The sequence below is a fragment of the Carcharodon carcharias genome, chromosome 13 (assembly GCF_017639515.1).
Source record: "Carcharodon carcharias isolate sCarCar2 chromosome 13, sCarCar2.pri, whole genome shotgun sequence".
Lineage (NCBI taxonomy): Eukaryota > Metazoa > Chordata > Chondrichthyes > Lamniformes > Lamnidae > Carcharodon > Carcharodon carcharias.
Genome location: NC_054479.1, coordinates 91019838 through 91045608, shown reverse-complemented (window position 1 = coordinate 91045608; position 25771 = coordinate 91019838). Strand labels below are relative to the sequence as shown.

Sequence of the window (25771 nt, the reverse complement as noted above, 5' to 3'; positions counted from 1 at the left end):
CACTCTCCTAAGAGAATGAAGAACAAGATGTGGAGGGGTTATAAGGTCTTCAGACTATCTGAACGTCTCACCTCAAGGACTTGAAGGGTAGAGGTAGAGTAGTGAGAATTTTAATGTTAATACTGTCATGGCAATAATATTCAAATAGCATTAAGGTTGAAGCAAAAGGGTAAATGCACAAGACTTATAACAATGTAAGACTTGAAATAAACTGAAGTATCTCTTATATCCATGGGATAAAGACTTGGGGGGAGTGTAGTAATAGGATCTGGTACATACAGGGTTAATGTGGGACTGAGTACAGCACTGCCCACACAGTGATGTAAGAAGGCCATGATTCAGAGCCAGAGTCAATCTAGAGATGAACAGAGATGTGTAAAGAGCTAGGATGGTGTCAGCTCCATACATGAACCTTCCACTGTAAAAATATATATATTATATATGTACATAGTTCTGAGTTGTTAATTAAGATTTGCTATTAGTATACTCAAGACTACGAAGCCTACTTCATGGTATCCAAAGCAGGATTCTTCACAATGGTGTATGACTTGGTGAGGAAATTGGAGGCAGTTCTGTTCCCATGCTGGCTGCTACCCTTGTTCTTCTAGGTAGTAGAGGTGACAGGTTTGGGAGGTGCAACTGAAGAAGCTTTGACAAGTTTCTGAAGTTCCAACAACACCCAAGAAGCTTGACACTATCCAGGGCATAACAGCTGTTTGATCAGCATCCCATCCACAATGAAAATCATCAGCGTTCACCAGCTTTCTGGTGAGTGGACAGGAATATTGCTGAATTACGATCTTGTGCAAAAGCAGTATTTTTTTTGAAAAAAGAAATCTGAAATTCTAGTTATTTAATAAAAGAATGAGGCTGCAAGATTCCATGGTATGAAACAAAAGATTTGTTACAATACAGGAGTCAAACGAAATTAAATTCAGCCCTAGATCACTAAACCTCCAAGTTGTAATAAGCATTAAATGTGTGTCTTAAATCAGGTGTGATGGAATCTGTAGTTTCAAAACTTTTATTTTTTGAGACAAACACTAATTGAAAAGGGAAACTGAAAAGGGAAACCTAGAAAGGAAACTGACCTTCCCAGTTTCTAAGGAAACTGAGACAGAAACTGAGATTGGAAACCAAAACCTCTGGGGAGACTGAAACTGGTGGAAATCTTAAAAAAGGACACAGAGAGCCCTCAGAGTTCAGTAGTAGATGATGAGTCCAATGGTGCAGTGCAGGTAGGTTGAAGAGGACAGAAGTTGAGAATAAGCAAAGGTATGATTGTTGTGGCTGTTTCTGTTACTTGAAAATGACATTGGTAGACCAACATCATCCAGAATGTCATAAGCAGAGCTGAGGGGGTTCTGCAGATGTGTGCCATCTTTGCTGAAGACCATGCCCATGGAACTTGGGTTGTTTGTGCACTGCTGTCTGCTAAGGATCAGGTTAAATCCTAAAAGAAGAGGAGCTGAAATCCTTCATGAGGATGATAGGATTTTGAAGGATTTTGTGATTGAGATTGATGAGTAGGTTGCCAAGCCAATTCATAAGAGTTGACTTTGTTGTATCTGCCATTGAATATGTAATTTATAATTTATAATCAACCATAATTTTCCTGTTAATTCATGTTTAACTTATGTTGATTCTGGGTTTTAGAGTATAGGTGGTTACTTAAAATAATATTTAGTGTCTGTTTCGTTTGACTCCTAAGTTGTAAAAATTCTTTTGTTTTATGCCATGGAATTTTGCAGCCTCATTCTCTTAGTAAATAACTGGAATTTCAGATTTATTTTTTCAAAAAAAATACTGGTTTTGACCAAGATCATAATCCAAGTTATTAGAAAAAGAAGGGAGCGATATATACAAAAGATTGAGAAACTGGAGTGTGATGAAAGGCTGCCATCACCTGGGGGACACAACATCAAGATTAGCGTTATTTGCAAGCACTCATGCCAACAGGTTAACAATCACTTTTTTATGAGTTCTATCATTGACACATAGTCCCTATAAGAGCAATGTCTGATGTAGGAAGGCTATGGAAGATATTAACAAGCTTTCCCAACTCAGAGGTGGTGGCATAGTGGTATTGTCACTGGACTAGTATTCCAGAGACCCAGGGTAATGCTCTGGGGACCCTGGTTCCCATGACAGATGGTGAAATTTGAATTCAATAAAAATCTGGAATGATAAGTCTGATGATGACCATGAAACCATTGTCGATTGTTGTAAAAACTCATTAGGTTCACTAATGTCCTTTAGAGAAGGAAATCTGTTGTCCTTACCTGGTCTGGCCTACATGTGACTCCAGACCCACAGCAATGTGGTTGACTCTTAAGAATGCCCTCTGAACAAGGGCAATTAGGGATGGGCAATAAATGCTGGCCTCACCAGTAATACCCACATCCCATGAATGAATAAATAAAAAAGAACAAAGTTTTGTCATTTTTTTGTTTTAAGCAAGTAGACAGCTTCCGCAATCAGTCATAGTGGTACAAAGATAACTCTTAAGTGAAGGGAAAAATTGCCCCACGTATACACCAGGCCCATGGAAGGTGTGGTCTCTTCACTCATTGCTCAGTCCTTTTCTCATTCTCATCTTCATGGCTGGACTAGCTTCTGTAAACAGATGACATCTCTTGTGTGTTAAAAGCTGCATCATTATTCTCTCCTGTATTAGGATAGTGCCAGGTACAACAGTTAAATTCAAATCTAAATAAATAGTTTATTGGAGAATTTGTGAGCTGCCTACCATGCCCTCCCATCACCTCAGAAGATAGATGGAGGTAGGTCAGGTGGGGGATATCTTGGTAATGCTAATAACATTTCCCAGTATTAAAAATATTTACACGTATTAAAACTGAGAATCTGTAATATAAACAGGTTCCACAGAATGAACATTAATGAGCTATCAGTCTGCAAGGATAGACATGGTATGTTCTAGGTACTGGGTCAGTCACATGATCAGATGACTAAATACCATAGACTAACAGGGAAGTATGAGAAATGATGAGATTGTGAGGTGAAAACCATAAGAAAAGCAGCAATGAAGTCACTCAGAAACACTAAAGAGGATTACATAATTTACAAGATAATATATAACATGTTAACCCATTAAGTTAACTAAAAGTAACCAGAAGCTGTTGACATGTTATCATGATAGCAAGCCATTTCAAAGACTATAAAAGGTTCAACACACATAAACCTCATAATTCCTCATAATAGGAATATTAGAAATATGTGCTTACATTTTTTTGATGAGTTTTCCTATGGGTATTTATCTGCAAAGTTAATCTTATAGTGACTGTATGTAATGGATTGTGTAACGTCAGTAAAAGGCATTAAACCAATGTCTTATTATTTCCTGCTTTTGAGTTTATTTAAATTGTTCTTTATACTAATTACCTGCAAAAACACAATATATATTTATTCTAATGAGAGCAAAAACATAACAAACATCATTCTCAGAATGGGAAAACTGGAAGATAAATGATTCCCTACAATAGGGGTGAACAAATAACTGAGGGGATTCAAGAATCAGGCTTGCAAACCACTGTCATAAAAGAAGGTAGCTAATTGGCTTAATGGTCTGCAAGCAGGTTTTCTTCAAAAGCATGAGGAGGTGGAAAATTGTTGGGCTGCATGAAAGGATTACTGCCAGTGAGACAGGGAATTGGCATTTAGAAATAGCTCAGTGATGCAATGATAGACACAAGAAAGAGGAAATATTGTGAAAACAGCTGCAAAATTGAGAGGAACAACATGGGAGGTGGATGGGACAAATGGATAAAAATGGGCTAAAAGTCAAAAGTTGCTGATATCATGGACAGATCAGAATACTACAGAGCGTCCAGGAGAAAGATACAATTCCTAAAGTTTACACTAAGTTTGCTTGGAACAATGAAAAGATCAGCGTGTTAGTGGGATAGGGAATTCAACTGGTGAGTAACATGGAGGTCAGCAAAAGTAGATACAGGGTATTTGTTGAATCAGTCATCGCAATCCCCATTGTAGAATTTGCACCTTGATTGCAGAACAAAATCTCATCCTTTGTCTATTCTAAATAAACCAATAATGCCCATCAAACAAAAAAACACCCACAAATAAAATTTAGCAGGACCATAAAAAGGAAACTTATAAAATTAAATAATAATAGTACTCCTAACATCCGCTACTCATTCCAGTCTCAGAACTGTCCGTCCTTTGTGCATTAACAAAAATTCCTTCTTTGCAAACTCCACAAAGTTTGACCCTGAATTCAAACAAGTTCCAAATCAGACCTACTCCATGGATGCCCCAGATAATTATTCCAAGCAGGATGACAGGGTGATGCAGGGACCATGGGTAAAGAAGGGGCATGGATGGAAGTTGAAGAATCACATCTGTGGAAGATAGAAATCTTCTATGGTCATTAGCCATGCAGTAATGCTTAGAGCTTTGAGGTCCTAAAAGTCTGTTAGGTGAGACGCCAGAAGACTCTTTGTACCTGTTCGATGTTGGGTTTTGAGGGTGATGAGCAGGTGTTGCAAGCAGAGTTTAAGCGTAATGCATTAGTTCCCAACTTTCCAACCTGCAAATCAGCTCTGCTTGAAAGAATTGAGGCATGTACTTTGCCTCAATATGCAGTTGTTACAAGTTGCCACAGGGAAGTTTGCATCTATGTGAGAAAGAATGGGAGAGAGAGAGGGATAGAGAAGGGGAGGAGAGAGAGGGAGAGAGAGGGAAGGAGGGAAGGAGGGGGAGAGAGAAGGAGGCAAGGAAGGGAGGAAAGAAGTTGGTTTATCTAGAAACTCCAGAACCTCAGGACATGAAGTATTTTTGAAGTGAAATCATTGTTCTAATGTAGGGAAGGCAACAGCCAATTTGTGCACAGTAGGATCCCACAAGCAGCAATGAAGTAACGACCAGAAAATCAGTTTTCCTTTATAATACTTTTAGCTAAGGGATCAATATTAGCCAGGGCAACAGGAAGAAAATCTTCTTCAAAATAGCGCCATGGGATCTGTTGCATCTACCTGACAGAGAAGACGCAGCCTTGGTTTAAAGGTGTTCTAAATCCCATCAACTTCTGCTGGATCATCAATGACCTTCCCTCTGATATAAGGTCAAAAATGGAGGTATTTCTTGAAGATTGTGTTTTTTTATTCATTTAGGAATGTGGGTATCATTGGGATAAGCCAGTATTTATTGCCCATACGTGGTTGCCCTTGAGAAGGTGGTGGTGAGCTGCCTTCTTGAACCACTGCAGTCCAGTGTGGTGTAGTTACACCCACAGTGCTGTTAGGGAGGGAGTCCAGGATGTTGACTGTGAAAGAACAACAATATATTTCCAAGTCAGGGTGGTGAGTGACTTGGAGGGGATCTTCCAGGTGGTGGTGTTTCCATGTATCTGCTGCCCTTGTCCTTCTAGATGGTAGTGGTCATGGCTTTGGAAGGTGCTGTCTAAGGAGGCTTAGTGAGTTCCTGGAGTGCACTTTGTAGATAGTACACACTGCTGCCATTGTATGTTGGTGGTGGAGGGCGTGAATATTTGTGGAATGGGTACCAATCAAGAGGGCTGCTTTGTCCTGGATGGAGTCAAACTGCTTGAGAGTTGTTGGAGCTGCACTTATCCAGGCAAGTGGAGAGTATTCCATCATACTCCTGACTTGTGTCTTGTTGATGGTGAACAGGTTTTGGGGAGTCAGGAAGTGAGTTACTCACCACAGAATTCCTAGTCTCTCACCTGCTCTTGTAGCCACAGTATTCATATGACGAGTCCAGCTCAGTTTCTGGTCAATAGTAACTTCCAGGGTGTTGAAAATGAAGGCTTCAGTGATGGTAATGCCATTGAATGTCAAGGGGTGATGGTTAGATTCTCTTTTTTTGGAGCCTTTGCACTATCTGATGCCTTCAGCCGTTTCTTGATATCATGTGGAGTGAGTTGAATTGGCTGGAGACTGGCATCTGAGATGCTGGGGACCTCTGGAGGAGGCTGAGAAGGATCATCCACTCAGCACTTCTGGTTGAAGATTGTTGCGAATGCTTCAGCCTTATCTTTTGCACTGATGTGCTGGACTCCCCCATCATTGGGGATGGGGATATTTGTGGAGTCTCCTCCTCCAGTGAGTTGTTTCATTGTCCACCACCACTGACGATTGGATTTGGCAGGACTGCAGAGCTTAGATCTGATCTGTTGGTTGTGGAATCGCTTAGCTCTCTCTATTGCTTGCTGTTTATGCTATTTGTCATGCAAGTAGTCCTGAGTTATAGCTTCACCAGGTTGTCACCTCATTTTTAGGTATGCCTGGTGCTGCTCCTGGCATGCCCTCCTGCACTCTTCATTGAACCAGGTTTGATTCCCTGCCTTGGTGGTAATGGTAGAGTGGGGGATATGCCAGTTCATGAGATTACAGATTGTGTACAGTTCTGCTACTGTATCTGTCTGAAATCTATCTCATTTAGCATGGTGGTAGTGCCGCACAACACAATGGATGGTATCCTCAATGTGAAGGCAGTACTTTGTCTCCACAATGACTGTGCGGTGGTCACTCCTACCGATACTGTCATGGACAGATGCATCTGCGGCAGGCAGGTTGGTGATGATGAGGTCAAGCATGCTTTGGAAAAGATGGCACTTCTGGTAGTACAGTTCTTCCTCAGTACTGCATTGAGGTGTTAGTCTGGATTATGTGCCCAAGTCTCTGAAGTGAGACTTGAATACACAGCCTTCTAACGAGGCTGAATGCTGAAACTTGGCTGTTATTTTGAAGTAGTAGGCACATTTAAGACCCCCTTTTTTTGCTGCCAACATATTCCAGTTTATTGGATTTTATTGCACTCCTCTACTATCCTAATCCTTGCACAGATTTTAATGTCATGTGCAAACTTAATCACCATACTCGCAACGCTACCTTCCAGAACATTAATGAGGGTTGTGAAGAGTAATGAGCTTAGCATTGATACCAGGGGGGTTATCATTGTTATTATCAAGCTGAACCATATCTGTTAACTGCAACATTGGCTGCAGAATTAGAGTGAATTCCTAATCCCACATGTTAAATTTCTACTGATAGCACAAGATTCCATCTTGTGAAATAGCTTATCAAAGGCTTTCTGAAATGTCTACCTGATTTCCCTCAGAGGAAAGGACACTCACAGAGCCAGAGCCTCTGTCCCATCTCATTCATCACCTCTGTATGGATATTGCCCATCTGCCCTATCAATTTTGAACTTTCCTAATCTATCCAAGATAATACTACTATTTTAATATTAATTTTAATATTTAATATTAATATTAATACTAATTGTGGCCACAAACTCATCACAGCTAGAGTTGCACCACAACAGTGATTACCTCACAACAAACCAACCAGCAAATCTAAAGTGAGTACAACTTAGTATTTTATATCTGCATGACTTCAAAAAGGTATATCCCTAGACAGTTATTTTCATTCCTAATCATTAAAAATGCCATCCCTGATCTAGTCATGTGTTTAAATTCCCTATTAGTCATATGGCAAGTTTTCTCTTTCATGTTGTAAACTTACGTTTTCCATTTCAAGTAAAACTTTTACTTGATTATTACTAAAGCATTGTATTATGTTAAAAATAACAGCGCAATAAGGATGCTTTGTAATTCAGAGCTCTAAAGAGTAATTGCCACCTGTCCTTTTTAAAGGTGTGAGTTTGCCCAAGATGCAATAAATGTACAGATTGTTAGACAAGCAAATCTCAGGTTCAACCACCAATTTGGCCTCTGCTCAACTTCGAAGTTCAGTCAGCATTGTTTTGAAGTGAACATTTCGAATCATTTTCTGTGTACATCCAGTTCACCAACTGTTAATGCGAGAACTGTAACTATAGGTTCTTATTAAAAGTGGAGAAGAACCTGCGCTGCGTTTGTTTCTTATTTCAATGAGAATTGCTGGTAAGAACTTAAACCAGTGACAGTCTGTGCATACCTATTGCTTATTTAAAAAGAATCGCCAGTAGTTATTTGTTCGTGGGAATTGGGTCGCTGGCTGGACCAGCGTTTATTGCCCATCCCTAATTGTCCTTGAGAAGGTGGTGGTGAGCTGCCTTGTTGAAGCGCTGCAGTCCATGTGGTGTTGGGGAGGGAGTTCCAGGATTTTGTAACACGTACTGCTTGCTAGGCTCAAAAATTTAGAGTGGAGGCACTCAGCAAGAATTAAAATTGGCATTGAACTTGCAATCTAAGGAGAGATTACTGTGTTAAGGTTTACTTTCAGCTACAACAGATTATCAACAAAATAACTGTTTGTAGCTACAGAGTTGAACTTTTCAGCTTTGTAAATTCCTGTTTTGCGATCATTTTAACTTTGCCATCAGTAGTGCCGACTCAACAAAGCATGAGACTTGAGCTGTCTGTTGTATGTTAAGACAGTGCTGCTCTGTGACAGTGCAGTTTTTATTGTGACAGATGTCTGTCTGTGTTGACTTCCTAAGAGCAACAAATACCAAAAGCTACAATGTAGTAAAAGTACAACCTGTCACACGAGGTTTGTTCCAGGTGCCACGAAACTATTAGCAACAATTCAACGTAAGGGAGGAGCCGTTCACTTAGCATTGCTTCCAGCTGACTAGACTTTGAAAATCTCACACCCAAACATTGCGACAACCGTTAATAGGAGAATTGTTTTGACTGCGAGCGCCTATTAAAAGTGTATAACATGCATTTATTTATTATATAGATTTATATGCAAAATCAACCGAAACATGTATCTTGAAATGTGACTAAAAAGTTGTTGCAAATATTTTTGTGAACTTTATTATCGGCGGAACGTACTTTTGAGGTCTGCAGTTTGGTACGATCGAAACAGTTTCTTTCTCTTGGAGATTGCCATGCGCAAGCATTGGACGGTGTTTAAAGCTGTATCTTAAACACAGTCTTCAAAACCGATGACGCTCCGAACAAGAGTGTACTGAGTTGGAACAAAGGTTCTGTGGGAGGTAACATCTATTACATAATACCGAGTGCCAGCATTTCTGACTTGTTATCTATCAGTGGATTTTTTCCTCATAGATGAGTCATACAGAGGATGATTTTTATGAAGTTCACGAGAATGAATCTCGCGGCAGTGTTAAAAACAAGGTTCGTCAATTAATAAACCACAGACCAGAGAGGCGCCAAGCAGGACAGCACAGCAGGGGTGAGCCGTTCAATTGTCAGGAGCAGAATTCAGGAACCTTAAGTATAAACTGGTCAAACTATAGCGGCAGCAGCTTGACCAGAATTACTGTTAACAATTTCTGAACGGGTTAACTCATTGGCACAATACCATTTTGGATCGACAACTTCTGGGTAGTTTAAAATGTGGTTGGGAATGCACTGCCCGAAGGGCTAGTGGAAGCAGATTCAAAAGTAATTTCCGGAAGGAAATTGGATATATGCTTGGAAAGGAAATGTTTCCAGGTCTGTGGGGAAATAGCAGGGGTGTGGGATTGGTTGGGGAAGCTCTTTCAAAGAGCCGGCATTGGCGCGATGGGCCGATTGGCCTTCTGTGCTGCACCATTCTGTGATGATAAATTAACCTTGTTGGAAATAGATCTTTGAATTGTGATCCGTGTAAAGGGGAAGATGTTGAGAACAAGCAAACGACCTCGTTCGCAAATTGATTTGTAGTGTCCTCGGTTTGTTTCACTGTTTTATTTGTATGATAAAAGCAGCTAGAACAATGTAGAATCTTGCTTCGGTGACAATATGTTATCTGTCATTCAATAAGTGTCATTCGATAATATATCCCCCAAACTCAAGGCTCCAGCAGAGCACAAAAAAGTAACTTTCAACTGTTCTTAAGGAACTTTCGAATTTAAAAACTCGCGTCCGCATTGCATGCGGCTTCTTGAAAAAAAAATCGCTCCCAAAATTTAAATAGACGCATATCAGAAGGTGGGAGAGGAGCATAAGTGAGTTGGAGAACAAAGAGAACAAACAGCAGTCTTGTCTCTGCAGCTGTGCTAGATCACTGGGCTGGACAATGTCGGAGTGCTCCTGAGTGTTAGAAGTACCTGTTCAACTCCCCAGTCAGGGGATTGCGCTCGCACATCTGGAGGAGGTCTAAGTCTTTGGGGACTTAGGTTTGTCGAGACAATTTTCGATTTTGCCCAGAATCTCGCATTGATCCTTCCTTCCCAATAATCGATGTTAAAATGTAGATCAACTGAACCGTAGGTTCATTTTGTAATGGTTAATTTGGGCAGGCTGCTAATCATTTCCAAGCACGAATGATCTTCATCTCAAATCAGAATTGTAATTGTTTGTGGACCACAATTAACTCGCAAGTGCGTAATCAGTTAGTTGAAATAATTGAGACTTGGGAGAGACTAATCCTTATGTGTGGGTGATCCAATACCGGCACGTTGATCCAAAAACTGTAGCGAGTCAGGAACTCGGTTGTCTGGTTCACAGTGAAGATCAGTAAGCTAGCTTTGTGCCTTCTCTCTCTCTCTGCAGATACGTGCCATGACCAGACTGCTGCTTTTCGTGGCTGTTATAGCACATTGCCAGAATGTATACTTGGCGAAACCGGTCTCCAGTGAGAAATTCGTATCTGTGGGTAAGTGCTACAATCTGTTCACACATCAAGATAGGCATTTTATACAGCCGCCTCTCGGGTAAGGGTGAATGTGGACAGGAGTGCATTCGGTCATTTCGCGCCATGATTTCAGTGCCGCCAAGGTAATCTGAGTGTTAAACATTCACCTGTGCCGAAGAATGTAGCTGCAAAATGCAACCTCAGATCTGCAATGGCTGTATGAAATTACGGTTAAGGTCCAAAAAAATGGTCTGGCGACTGGGCTAGGGCAGCAAGTCCTTCGCTAAGACTAGAGTACAGCGGGGTTGCCGCTTCATTTAACATTGTTACAGTGCTGAGAGTGTCTGCTATTCTTTTTGCATACCCTAACAGTAACGTTGGCATTGGAACAGTGCTTAACGGTTACTGCAACACCTACCTCCAGTGACAAAAGGTTCCCAGTTAATTAATTACGTTAATGATAAAATGAGTGGATGGAGGAAATACAGGTAAACTATCCCCCAAATCCAGTCAAGGGCATTTTCATATAAAGGGTAGTGCAATTCTGGAGACCCCTGCTCCCAAAAGTCTGTGAACGCTGGGTCAATTGAAACCTTCATTCCGTAGACTTATGTTGGGTGAAGCGATTGAGTGATACAGAGCAAAGGCGGATAAATGGAGTTCAGGTAAAGAATAGCCATAATCCGATTGAATGACAGAACAGGCTGAATGGTCTCGTCAGATTCCTGTTAATACATGTGAAGCCAAAGTTGATTGGTTGGTCGATTTATTTATTTATTTATTTTTGTTTTAGAAGCAAAATACAGGGAACTCTATCATCCCTGGAGTATATAGATAAGTATTTGTTTGTTAATTCTACTTCGATTTCGAATTTTGAAATACGTCGTTGGGTGAAAAACTGATTCGAGAGAGGTCCCTTCGTAATCTGAATAAACTGATTTAATTCCTTACAGCTCCGTTTGAATTTTTTTTAACATGCCATTACTTATGTTAATACAAAGCTATCTAAATATTACTGTGAAGGGATGTAGTTTGTCATTTACCTGTCACCTAGCAACCTTGGGATCACATAGTTTATTTGCACTCCAGACTAATTTTATGCTAAGGTCCTGGATGCAAATCCTCTATGTAATGACCTGACCTATTCATTGGTATTTCCCTGTACTGATACATTTTAACTCCTGGCTTCAGATTCAATGTTCCCGGCCCGTGAGGCACAATTTCCGAGGAATTCCCATGCTTTGGCTCGAAATTTAGATGCCCAGAACTCATCTGAACAGTCCAGCATGTGCTACTTCATGCAGGAGAGCGACCTAGAGAGCCAGATTTCCTGCAAACTCCGTTTCACCAGGAGCAAATTTAACTTCAATCCCTTCGGACTTCGGTTCGGTAAGAGAGATGACGCCGGCTCGGTTAACTGGAAGACCCTGATTGTAAACGGGAACAAGCTGCCTTTTCTTTGGAAACATAAGATCCCAACATGAACCAACGTCCCAAAGCGACTGCTGAGCGCATTGTGCCACGCTAGATTTTGTATTAGAGGCTTGCTGAATGTTCAATGTACTTTTGGTTCGATTTGATGCGGTGTAAAAACTACAGCACACGTGGAGACCAACAGTTTTGCGTTGTTACGTGTCCTGTTCCCGTGATAAATTCAGCAAAATTGCATCATTTTTGTATGACATGTATAATATGTAAAGCAAGTAAACGCTCTCTCTGCACACAATAAAAGTAGCAGACTTGGATCGATTTGCAATTATAATATCCGTTCATTTTGAATAAATTTAATTTCACCAGGAATTGCGGAAGTATTGATCTCAATTGGTCTCATCCTGGACCGATTTCTACCTTATCCTACCCTACAGGTTCTTTTGTAACAATGAGACGTCAAATTCATTTTGTATTCTAGTATAGTATCGGTATGGATAAAATGTTACCAGAACTTGTTGCTATATGTATTCCTTAATGTGCATTATTTACAGGCCAAAAATAAAGTGTAATCGTAAACTAATGACTGGGAGTAGAACAGAGCAATTTAGGGAATAAGAAATGTAACAGGCTTTCTTTGCTTCACTGGCTCGTTCTTTGGCTCATTGATTTCCCTCCACCCAATGGTGTGCTATCATTTGCAAACCTTGTCAGATAATTCATGTCATGCAAAATACTGTTATGACCAGTTTCCGGGTGAGGTCCCCCAAATTGTTAATTTCCCGAATGGGACCCCAATTTTGCTTCCAGGTGAGGAGGAATGAGCTGGCTCCCCTTTATTCAACACCCTCGGTTGGTCCAACAAAGTTTATTTAAAAGGAATCCCTTTTCCCCCAGTGGATTCTTTTCCCCCAGTCCAGATGTATTTTTTTTAGAAGGAGCTAATTTAACCAGGCTTTCTTGAGTCAAAGAAAGAGTAAGTTTATGACTAAAACCCGAGAAAAATAATAAAAGTGCAACACTCGTACATGCAGATCAGAAATGAGAAGTTAAGAGCCCAAATAAAAGTTTAAAAATATATACGAATCAATCTTTGACTTATCTGTGAGGTGTAGATGGCAACACATTGTGGCTGTTAAATTGGGTGATTCTAGTTGAGCTGACTTTGGCAGTTTTGCAGTTGGTTTGGAGACACTTGGTTCTGTAGAGTAGCTGAAGAAGTTGTCCTATCTCTTTTTTGATTGTGGCTTCTGCTGAGCCTCGCCGCCAGCAACGCAGAGAGAGAGACACTTTGCCTCCAGCTGCAGGAGCACCTAGTTGGTCGTCTTCTTTTGTCTCACACACAGCACACCAACACACACTGCATTGCTCTGCAGCTAGCTTTTTAGTCATTTTTTTCCTATGTATCCCAGGAGAGGAAATAGTCATCTTGCATTCATACCAAAACTATTTACAGATTCTGAGATATAAATAAACAGGAGATGGATTTTTTGGTGACTGCTGAAACGTGCAAATCGGTATTTTGTCTCCACAACCACAGGAGATTAAAGATCAGTCTTTTAAATGTTTCCTACCTCCCTTTTAAGTGTCTTTGCTTGAAGAAGGCCATGACACCTTTACAGGTGTGACATTCCATGTTCTCTCCAGGCAGGTCTGTCAGTATAATCCACAAAGGAATTTTCCAGAAAGTGCTTACCTTACATTATCAGCCATCTTTTGTTCCGTGCCCTTGCTTGTATTTCTTTAAAAACACACAAGTCTTCCATAAATAGTTAAAGATGCCTGTAAGTAATTCATGGCAGTAATCAGCTTTTCATGACAATACTAAGAACTTTATATCCTCTCATATTCAAACATAATCAACATACAGAGAATCTCTACAGCCACTGACACAAGTGCATTTAAATGTCAAAGGCACTTTGTACACCAATCACCTGGAAGATATTCCTCACCATTGATCTGCTAAGTGTTGATCCATAACAGAATAATCTCTCCAACAACTAAAGATGGTCATCACAAAATCTGAATTGAGATCAAAATAAATTCATGACAATAAACTCCAATCATTAGACAAAGCAAACACTGGATAATTTGAATCTATTCACTCAAAGTACGTTAATCGAAAATCAAAACTATGTCAAGATTCTTCACTGGGACACAACCCCCTAGGAATGCAAAAAATACTTAATAAATGTTTCTTTCTCAGAGGTAAGTAACTTACACATCAAATAGGCTTAGTGGATGTCAATTTCCCTTTAATTCCTGTGTGACATTTTGATTTTGAACGAATTCACAATAGTAACTAAGAGATAAGAACGCCTACAGTCCTTGCAAAATACAAGCTTCTTGGCAAACGCCAATATACTCACCTAGGATTAAGTCAAACTCCTGGTTCAAAAATAGATAGTTTTTCAGACAATGGTTACACCTGGTTATCTGTTCTAAAAATAAGACAACTGTATTCATTACATCTTCCATTACTTTCATACAAATATACAAAAAGCTATCTGTGTAAAATCAGCAGCACTGCACAGGAACATATTATAGCACTCATGTTGCTCTCCATAGCAACTCATCTCATTCTATCATACATTACTATAACTGAATGAGATGAAGTAATGATCTTTAATCTTGTTGGAATGATATCAGTAACAAAATTGTAAAGATATTATGACAACTGAGCTCCGTTTTAGCATCAGTAGATGGTTCACAAGTCAGTCTGCTATTCTTCTTTATAAAATAAAAGCAAAATATTGTAGATGCTGGAAATCTGAAATAAAAGCAGAAAATGCTGGACAATCTCAAGAGGTCTGGCAGCATCTGTGGAGAGAGAAACAGAGTTAACGTTTCAAGTCCATGTGACTCTTCTTTAGAGCTGCCACTTCTCTTCCAGGAATGCCTACCTTGAAGAAGTACTGCTCTTCTCTCTGACAAGATTTCCATTTGTCTCTTTCATCCTTTATTCTGAAGAAGAGTCATATGGACTCAAAACGTTAACGCTGTTTCTCTCTCCACAAATGCTGTCAGACTTGCTGAGATTTTCCAGCATTTTCTGTTTTTGTTTGCTATTCTTCTTTGCTTGAAGAAAAACAGGGAAGTACTCCCCTGTGTCCTGGCAACTATTTACCTGTCAACCTATGCCACTAAAGCAGCTTTTCTGGTCATTATACCATTATTGTTTGTGGGACTTTACTGTGTGCAAATTGGCTGCTGTGTTACAACAATGTCTACACATTGAAAGTACTTCATTGGCTGATGATGTGTAATGGATGTATGAAAGTTTGCAGAAAGTGTTGATTGAGTTGAAGGGTGTGAGGAGGTCAAACAGGATGGAAAAGCATGGCTGACTGTGGTCACAGTCATATACAGTGGCATTAGTTACTATGACCAGGATGTTATGGTACAGAAATCCAACAGCAGGAACTCTATCAGGGATGGTGGGAGAGAGAGGTCTGGAGTTATGTTGTGGAAGGTTGAAGATGTGGCAATGGTGCAAGAGAGATTAATCACTTTGGAAAGTGGGATAACGGCAGCAGTGGAAAAGGGAAAGTGATGCATGAGGGAAGGGAATGCTTGATGAAGATGTTAGCAGAGGCATGTTCTGGAGGCAACAGAGGCAGCTGAGCACATAAGCTCAAGTTTGGAGATAAGACAGTCAACTAGCTCCCTTCAGAGTATCAGAGGTGAGGATGGATGAGATAAAAGAAAGTAGTTGATGAGTTTGAGATTGTCCTTTGCCTCCTGAATGGAGTACCAGGAGTCTTTAGCTGATGTAAGAGAGAAGTAATTAAAGTTGACAGTGAATAATCAGAATCTACAGCTCTCGGAATGGAAACTGTGAATATGAACATTGTATTCAATGAGTAGTGAAGGTGAGAAGCGATTGAGGAACTTTTCTGGACAAAAGCAACAAAAGTGCATGCAAAATGTATCAGTGCAGGTACTGATGTCGGTGTGGTGATCAGTGGAAGGAGAGTGGCCAATTAGTGAGGGTATTGGTGATAATATTTTTGAACAAGGTTGCAGGTAGAGGATTGGAGTTGAGCAAAGGGATGTAGATAATGAAGAACAGGTGACCTCCTTCACAGAATGGTTGTGTCCTCAAAAGTGGAGTGGCCTTGTGTAAAGCAAAGGCAGAGGGCTTGGCTATGATGGTGGGGGTTGGATAGAAGAGTTTTTGTGTAGGGGAGGCTGAGTAAGAAAAGGAGGACAGTAAAGTTGCAGCTAAGTGGGTGAGTGAATTTATGTATACCGTGGAGCTTAAACTCAGATAAAATCACAAATATAATCATGAGAGGATTTCAGCATGGTGGGGGTCAGTGGAGGAAGTGAGTTAATGATGAGAATCTTGTCAGAGAAGCAAGGAAGAGTGTCTCAAAGTTTCACTGCAAAATATATAATTTACTGGATGTTCAATTGTTAAAAGTGTTCAATTATACAAAAGCAATTTATCCCACAATTACAAACATGAAAAATAACAAACAGGAAAAGACCTATTGATCCATCCAGCCTTTCTCACAAAATTGTGACATTTACACTCCACACCCACCTGAAACCATGTAATCTCCTGGGAGAGGTGAAGAAAACAAATAAAAATGCATACCAACTAGGGGAGAAAAACTGGAAAATTCCTCTCTGTCCTTCTTTGGTTATTGGAAAGAATCCAGGAGACCATGCTAGCTGTGATTAATATTACACAGTATCTACCCCTTGTGTGAGATTGTATACATCTGTCCTAATGTTACAGCTTCCCTTTCATTCCCTGTGGTTTATTGTTTCTAATCATTTTCTTTTGCTCTTTCTCTGCTTTAGTCTCACCATTTCTTTGCCTGTGACTCTCAGTACTTACTCCTTTTGCCATTATTGTATTGTCTAGTTTCTGTTGAAATTGCAGATGTCATGGGGGATACTCTATGGAGGCACATGACCAAGACAGAATAGTGGGATCTTGCTGTCCATCCAATCATGAGATAACAGATCTGGAAATGTTCATTACTCAGTGCTCAACAGAAAATGAAAAGTGTGATAATTAACATTTTGGGGTTAATTCTTCTTGTTCATTCAGTCATCCAGATCAGTAAGAACAAAACTTATCCAAAAATACATTTGGATAAATTTAGGATGACATTTCTGAGTAATTTTATATCCTGTGGTAAGAATTGGAATTGGTACTTCAATATCACTGAGAAAATATTAGGACTGGATTGGTATCAGAGTGGTTTGACCTGCTTACAGAGTCTTGTGTATCACAATATGTACACAACTGACCTGAAAGCCTTGAAATCTTCAGGGAGAGTTAAAAAAAACATTGAAAAGCCCATGCCAATTAGAAGAAAATAACCTAGAAAATTTCCTCCTATGTGACTCAGTGCCCAATGTAGCACCTTTCCTCTGTATCAGAAGTGTGGATTCAAGTCCCACTCCAGACACCTGCACACACAATAATCAAGACTGACACTCCAGTGCAATACTGAGAGAGCACTGCACTATCAGAGGTGCTCTTTCCAATGTTAAGCTGATACCATGTCTATTCTCTCACATGGATCTCAAAGATCTTATGGTACTATTTCGAAGAAGAGCTGGGGAGGTATTTCTGGTCCTAGTCAATAGTTATCCCTCAATCAACATCACTAAAGAACAGATTATCTGGTCATAATCACATTGTAGGAGCTTGCTGTACATGAATTGTAATTGTAGTGTGTAATGTTTTGTATATTACAACAGAGACTATTTGTCAAAAGTACTACATTGGCAGTAAAGCACTTTGAGATGTCCTGAAGTCACGAAAGGCACTATATAAATATAAGATTTTCTTTCTTTCTATTAAGACACCATTATTTGTGCAGTTATAGGTACGTTATTTTTTGGACACAAAGCCCCTGGATTGGGAAGGAATGAAAAGGAAAACCAGCCTATGTTCCTGCTCTTGATCACTGTCGAGAGTGCATGTGGTGGACGCTGAGTGAGGACAGGATTGCACTTGGTAATGATGTTTCCCACAGTTGAATGGCCTACCAGTACCCACTGTCAAGACTTGGGCATAAATAATGGCCTTTTGGGTTTTGGTACAGGAGAGTGATTACTTGTGGGGCTGTACCATGGTCTCAGCAACGGTTCCCATACTTAACAATTACTTGGAAAAAATAGCCAACTGCAGAAGACCGAACAAGCTGAGCTGCACATTAGCAGCTCTGATGGCATCAAGAGTACATATTGACTCTGGAGTAGGTCTGCAAGAATGTTTTGTACTTTTGGTAATGACTGTGCGTACATCTCATCAGATTGTCTTCAATGTGATCTCTTCTCTTAATGGCTCTGAGATTTGAAGCCACCTATTTTAGATGAATAAGTTTACAGTCTCAAAGAAAGGCCTTACATGTTAACAAAATTCATAGCGCAAGTTAAAGATCTGGTGACAGGAGCTACCGAAGAAGGCAATAGCAGGGAGTTTTATAATTATCCATCAAGCTTGATTTAAATTGGATCAGCTTCTCTAAAAATTCCCATACTTGTAACAATGATAAAAGTTGGACTCAAAACTTTAAAAAAATAGTAATAAAAAATGACCCCAGGGTGTCTGCATCTGCTCACAATATTCAGCAAAGTGAAACCAGGGATGGAAATAATTCAGAGTGGTTGGAGTATCTTGAAACAAACAAGGTTGCTTTCCTAATTCTTATGGCTGGCTAAAGTTACCATCAAGTTAGGAAGCAAGGAAGCAACTGAACTGTCAGAGTGAAGCTAATAGCTGAACAAAAACTTGCTTGGTGGACACACACCAGCAGTGAATACAAGGACTTCACCTTCTGAAATGGTCTTGTGAGTCGCAGTAATACATTTTAAATTAATGGATAAACAGTAGACATATCCAAATTGATAATCTAGCTAATTAAAATCACACACACACACACACACACACACACACACACACACACACACAAGCTATTCAAACACCACTACTAACCTACTTTTACAATAAATCACAATAATGAGAATTATTATACTTTAGTGACACTAATCCACCAACATTTCTATGTCCTTTTGAAGTTCAAGACTATCCCCATCACAGTTGACAATATTTGTAATCTTCATATCATCTGCAAATTTTGAAATCATGTCCTGCACACCACAGTCTAGGTCATTAATATATATCAGGAAGAGCAAGGGTCCCAACATTGACCCCTGAGGAACTTCATCATTCTGTGAAAGGAGGGTCTAAGAGACTGAGTGGACAACTCTGTCTGAAACCTAATAGGGTCTGTTCTAGTTACAGCAACTGTTTTATTCAGAAAAACTTGTAATCCAATTCGATTTCTGTTTTATCTTCGCTCATGGGATGTGGGCATTGCTGGGTAGGTCAGCAAGGGTCTATCCTTGGCCCCCTCCTACATGCTAGTCCTCAATGACATCATCCAAAAGCATAGCATTAGTTTTCACATATACATTGATGACACCCAGCTCTACCTCACCAGAGCGTCTCTCAACTCCTCCACTGTGACTAAACTAACAGACTGCTTATCAAACATCCAGTACTGGGTGAGCAGAAATTTCCTCCTATTAAATATTGGGAAGACTGAAGCCATTGTTTTCAGTCACCACTCCAAACTCCGTTCCCTAGTTATCAACTCCATCCCTCTCCCTGGCAACAGTCTGAGATCAAGTCAGTCTTTTCACAACTTTGGTGTCACATTTGATTCCGTGATGAGCTTCTGATCTCACATTCACGCCATCACTAAGACCGCCTGTTTCCACTTCCATAACATCATCCGACATTACCCCTGTATCAGCTCATCTGTCCTGAAAACCACATTCATGCCTTTGTTACCTCTAGGCTTGACCATTCCGATTCACTCCTGGCTGGTCTCCAGCATTCCTGAAGTCATCAAAAACTCTGCTGTCCATGTTTTAATTCGCACCAAGTCCTGTTCCCCTATCACCCTTGTGCTTGTTGACCTACACTGTTTCCCAGTCAAGCAACATCTTGATTTTGAACCTCTCATCCTCGTTTCCAAATCCCTTCATGGTCTTGCCCCATGCTCTCGTTATAAGCTCCTCCAGCTCTGCAAACGTCCAAGATGCCTGTGCTCCTCAATTCTGATCTCTCTTTTCTTTCTTTTTTCAGGTAACCATCCAATTCTTTTTGAATACCTCAATCAAACCTGCCTCCACTGCCCTCTCAGAAAGTTTGTTCCAGACTCCAATTTTCCTCTGGGTGAAATTTTTTTTCTTTACATCACTTTTAACTCTTTTTGCCAATTATGTTGAATCTATGTCCTCCAGTTCTTGATGCTCCCTTGAGTGGGAACTGTTTCTAACTATTTATCATATCCATACCCCTCAGAATCCTGAATACCTCTTGTGCATTCCCAATTTTAATTGCTGCACCATTGGTGTCCACATCTTCAGTTGCCTAGGCCTGAGCTCTAGAAATCCCTCCCTAAATCTCTCCACCTCTCTATGTCACTTTAAGACACTCCTTGAAATCAGCGTCTTTGATCAAGCTTTTGATCATCTGACTTAATATCTCCTAATGAGGCTTGGCTTCTGTGAAGCATTTGGAGACATTTAAGATGCCATATGAATATAAGTTTTGTTTTATCCGTTCATGGGATGTGGGCGTTGCTGGCTAGGCCAGCATTTATTGCCCATCCCTAATTGCCCTTGTTCAGAGGGCATTTAAGAGTCAACCACATTGCTGTGGTATGGAGTCACATGTGGGCCAGACCAGGTAAGGACAGCAGATTTCCTCCCTTAAAGGACATTAGTGAACCAAATAGATTTTTACAACAATCAGCAATGTTTTCCTGATTGCCATCAGACTTTTATTTCCAGATTTTTATTGAATTCAAATTTCACCATCTGCCACTGTGGGATTAGAACTCGGGTCCCCCAAGCATTATCCTGGGTCTCTGGAATATTAGTCCAGTGACAATAGTTGGCGGCTTGGCCTCATTTATGCCCTAGGCCTGTCTAATGCAATTTTCAGAATGGCCTGTAAATAGCCTGCCTGCCTGAAGCAAGTATAAGGCAGTTTAAATTTGCAAATTGGGTTTCTATGTTCAGTGTCAGAACCTGATAGCCTACTTCAGGTATAAATGGATGGAAAGCTCACTGTGCATGCTCTGTTTAATTGTAGGGGACATTGGGCCTGACCAATGGTCCTTGAAGGGACTGCTGGTGGTGACTTAATTAAATTTAAAATTTGATTTCTGTATAATGTGGAGAAGCTGAAGTGCTACTCTTGGGTCTACAAAAGAGTTCTGGCCAAGGCCCTACCCTGGGTTGCACCCTCTCCCACACCCTCCTCCAGACCCAACCTGCTGGCTATCCTAGCCAGGGTCAGATGACTTTCTGCTCTCCAAGGACCAGAAAGCTACACATCCATAACAGTATCTATCTGCATTTTACTTCCATTATCTGGTGCCTCAAAGTGTCTGGTCTTCATGTGTAAGTCTGGACTTCTGGCAGGCCATTCAACTGTTCTATATCAGAGTACTCAACTGCAGGGGGGGTTATTGCAGCTGAGCCTGACCCTCTTTCCTGTTTGATGCCAAACGTGCATTACTTCAGCAAAGGGGGCCACTTCATGGTGATCTGGACCAGGATTTTTGGCTAATTTTTCCCATCCATAGTCATGCCAATGATCTTTCTCAATCAATGTTCCAGCTAAGATCAATGAGCACAGCACAGACCAGAGAATAAAACGTGTGGCTTTTGGGTCTTGTGGTTTAAGACTTTACAGGATGATGCACTTACTCACTGAGCCATAAAGGCACTTCAACCACTTTACTGAATTGTAGGAGAAGGGAAGGACTTTATGACTGTTTCATTTTGTTACCTTCTTCCCGACTTGGATCATGTATTGCTCAATTTTATTGTTACACCGATTTTTTACAAAGTTAAACATTTTTTAGAGATAAGTTTTAGCTTGTAGCAGTACTTTAAATGGAAGTAATTGTTTAGTGATAAATAGGCTAATTTGTAATGACTGATTCACTAGATTTGGCTAACAATTATAATAAATTCAGAGCCTCTTCTTCCAGCTTTTTTCCTTAATTGGTTTATCTTTGTCATTTACAAAGGAAACCTGCTACAAGGTCACATTACAGTACACAGTGGCACTTTGTGAATGTCACCTTTATCTAAAATTAGTAGACACCACATGGAAATATTGTGGTACAGATCTCTGAGAATAATGCTTGGGAGCAAATGAAATGTTCTAACTCACTGTGAATCAGATTACTAACAAGTCCCAACACTAACTTAGAGAAAGAAAAAAAATCACAAAATACTGAAACAATAGAAAGAAAGAAAGACTTTCCAATGTACTTTACAGCCAATGGAGTGAAGTGTTAAAGGAAACGTGGGGGTCAATTTTAACCTTGAGTGGCGGGTGGGCTGAGTCTAAATACACTCACTGGCACATGTTTCAGGTCTGTATACCTTAACTCCTGGGCCTCATTTAAGTGCTGCTGAATCAATTCCTTCCCATTTCGGCTGGTGGGAGGGATAAGCTGGGCGGGCCTCTGCCTCTCTGTTGGCTTGCAGGCTAAAGAAGGGGAAGGGTTTCAGGAGGGTCTGCTGGGAGGAAAGGTGGAGGCAACCTTGGACGAGGGAAGGCTGATACATTCCTTGTGGATCTCGAAGGACATCTCTGTCCTTCCTACATGCTTCCGGCCTGCTCCAGCCTAGCAGGAGAACTCAATATGGAACTTTGAAGGCACCTTCCAAACTCACAACTTCTACCACCTAGAAGGACCAGGGCAGCGGGCGCATGGGAACAGCACCAACTGCAAGTTCCCCTCCAAGTCACACGCCATCTAACTTGGAAATATATTGCCGTTCCTTCACTGTCGCTGGGTCAAAATTCTGAAACTCCCTTCCTAACAGCACTGTGGGTGTACCTACACCTCAGGGACTGCAGTGGTTCAAGAAAGCAGCTCACCACCACACTCTCAAGGGCAATTAGGGATGGGCAATAACAATGCTGGCCTGGCCAGCGAAGCCCACGTCCTGTTAAAAAAAAATAAAAGAAAAAACTGAATGCTGGCAAGTGTCTGGTCATTTAGCTAGTCACACACAAGCCATATAAGAATTTAAGCTAATATAGTCATGATGTTTTTTAGGCTTATTACACTATGAAGGTAATGTTGGAAACCTTTTGGGAGACTCAGGTATAAGGAATAGCCCAGGGAGTGGCATAAACGTTTCACACCCTATCTTGGCCTTTGTTACAAATGAAGTGGAATGTGAAAGGAATTTTAAGGTGGGGTCAGCCAGTATAGAAATCCACACTTCAGCAGCTTCAATGGTCTCCCAGTGCACTTCCTGACTGCAGGATGATTGACAGGAAAAGATGTCAACTCTTCTGATGCACTAAACTGATTAATTATATGGAGGGGGTTCTGCTTTAACTTTTACTTAGCAGGTGTAGAAAGCAACTTTTACAATTGCAAGCATTCAGGACAGATAGTCAGAGATTACAGCAGTCAAGTGTTTGGCTATGACCACCAGTTACAGGCAGAGGTAAGTGTGTCACTTCATTGTACAACATGTATACGAATAGGGATGATGAGAACTGGTATAAAAACAAAAAAACTGCGGATGCTGGAAATCCAAAACAAAAACAGAATTACCTGGAAAAACTCAGCAGGTCTGGCAGCATCGGCGGAGAAGAAAAGAGTTGACGTTTCGAGTCCTCATGACCCTTCGACAGAACTTGAGTTCGAGTCCAAGAAAGAGTTGAAATATAAGCTGGTTTAAGGTGTGTGTGTGGGGGGGCGGAGAGATAGAGAGAGAGAGAGGTGGGGGGGGGTGTGGTTGTAGGGACAAACAAGCAGTGGTAGAAGCAGATCATCAAAAGATGTCAACGACAATAGTACAATAGAACACATAGGTGTTAAAGTTAAAGTTGGTGATATTATCTAAACGAATGTGCTAATTAAGAATGGATGGTAGGGCACTCAAGGTATAGCTCTAGTGGGGTTTTTTTTTTTATATTTTTTTTTGGAGAGGCCAAACGTAAACTGGGCGACCGCTTTGCAGAACACCTGCGGTCTGTCTGCAAGAATGACCCAAACCTCCCTGTCGCTTGCCATTTTAACACTCCACCCTGCTCTCTTGCCCACGTGTCTGTCCTTGGCTTGCTGCATTGTTCCAGTGAAGCCCAACGTAAACTGGAGGAACGACACCTCATCTTCCAACTAGGGAATTTACAGCCTTCTGGACTGAATATTGAATTCAACAACTTTAGGTCGTGAGCTCCCTCCCCCATCCCCACCCCCTTTCTGTTTCCCCCTTCCTTTTTTTTCCAATAAATTATAAAGATTTTCCTTTTCCCACCTATTTCCATTATATATAAAAAACAACCCCCACTAGAGCTATACCTTGAGTGCCCTACCATCCATTCTTAATTAGCACATTCGTTTAGATAATATCACCAACTTTAACTTTAACACCTATGTGTTCTATTGTACTATTGTCGTTGACATCTTTTGATGATCTGCTTCTATCACTGCTTGTTTGTCCCTACAACACCCCCCCCCACCTCTCTCTCTCTCTATCTCTCCGCCCCCCACACACACACCTTAAATCAGCTTATATTTCAACTCTTTCTTGGACTCGAACTCAAGTTCTGTCGAAGGGTCATGAGGACTCGAAACGTCAACTCTTTTCTTCTCCGCCGATGCTGCCAGACCTGCTGAGTTTTTCCAGGTAATTCTGTTTTTGTTTTTTTATGATGAGAACTGGGCCAGCTTGATGATATCATCGCTCGTGTGAAGATGAGCAACCAGAAGTGAGGATCTAAGTGGACCAGTTAACGCTGCTGCCAGAGAAGACCATCAATTTGATGCTCCAGAAGCTAAGGCCTGAGTCTCAGGGAAGGTAGGGGACCGACTCAGCTACATCACTCATAAGGACAAAGTCATACAAACTCTGCAACATTAATGCACATAGACACTGAACTATTCAATAAGCTGATGATCTAAGGCTGTTAATTTGTCAGCTAGCTAGGAATTCAACTCTAAAATAACCTCATCAATAATGGGATACCAGAGCTGAGAGGTTATACCTATCAAAAAAAACTGAACAGGGTGGGGATCTTTTAAGATCCCCACAATATCCAGGCTTGGGCTGACAAGTGGCAAATAACATTCGTGCCACACAAGTGCCAGGCAATGACCATCTCCAACAAGACAGAATCTAACCATCGCCCCTTGGCATTCAATGGCATTACCATTGCTTAATCCCCCACTATCAACATCCTGGGGGTTACCATTGACCAGAAACTGAACTGGACCAGCCATATAAATAGCCTCCACTTGCCTGGATGAGTACAGCTCCAACAGCACTCAAGAAGCTAAACACCATCTAGGACAAAGCAGTCCGCTTGATTGGCACCCCTTCCACAAACATTCAATCCTTCATGCACAGTGTCAGCAGTGTGTACCATCTACGAGATGCACTGCAGCAACTCACCACATGGACTGCTGTGGTTCAAGAAGGCAGCTTACCACCACCTTCTCAAGGGTAATTAGGGATGGGCAATAACTGCTGGCCTAGCCAGTGACGCCCATCCCATAAATGAATTTTTAAAAATGAGCTGGTGTTGCACCTAGTGTTCAGCTTTAGGAATACAAACTTGTGAAGCACTGGGGATACCTTTGCCTACCTGTTGAGGGGACAGATCACAATTTTGGCTCGGACTCAGTTCCACAGCAGGGTATTCAGCAGATGAAAAGATAAATGCATCTTGTGTCCAACCCCACATTATTGATGTCAGAAAAGGAGGCAAAAGCAAAATGCTG

The 25771-nt window shown here is 40.9% G+C and overlaps 1 protein-coding gene across 4 annotated transcripts; it reads left to right on the top strand.

The window, feature by feature from the left end:
• The first annotated feature begins 8882 nt into the window (after window positions 1-8882).
• On the top strand, window positions 8883-12542 carry kiss2 (kisspeptin 2). 4 transcript variants are annotated; one of them, XM_041203204.1, is made up of 3 exons: window positions 8883-8949; window positions 10454-10556; window positions 11727-12542. In XM_041203204.1, exons 2-3 carry the CDS (start codon window positions 10463-10465, stop codon window positions 12017-12019), a joined length of 387 nt encoding a protein of 128 aa, XP_041059138.1. In that variant the 5' UTR covers window positions 8883-8949; window positions 10454-10462; the 3' UTR covers window positions 12020-12542. The 4 variants fall into 4 exon arrangements, with proteins under 4 accessions (XP_041059138.1, XP_041059136.1, XP_041059139.1 ...); XM_041203202.1 differs by lacking the exon at window positions 8883-8949 and adding an exon at window positions 9036-9149; XM_041203205.1 differs by lacking the exon at window positions 8883-8949 and adding an exon at window positions 9210-9412.
• Window positions 12543-25771: the final 13229 nt, after the last annotated feature.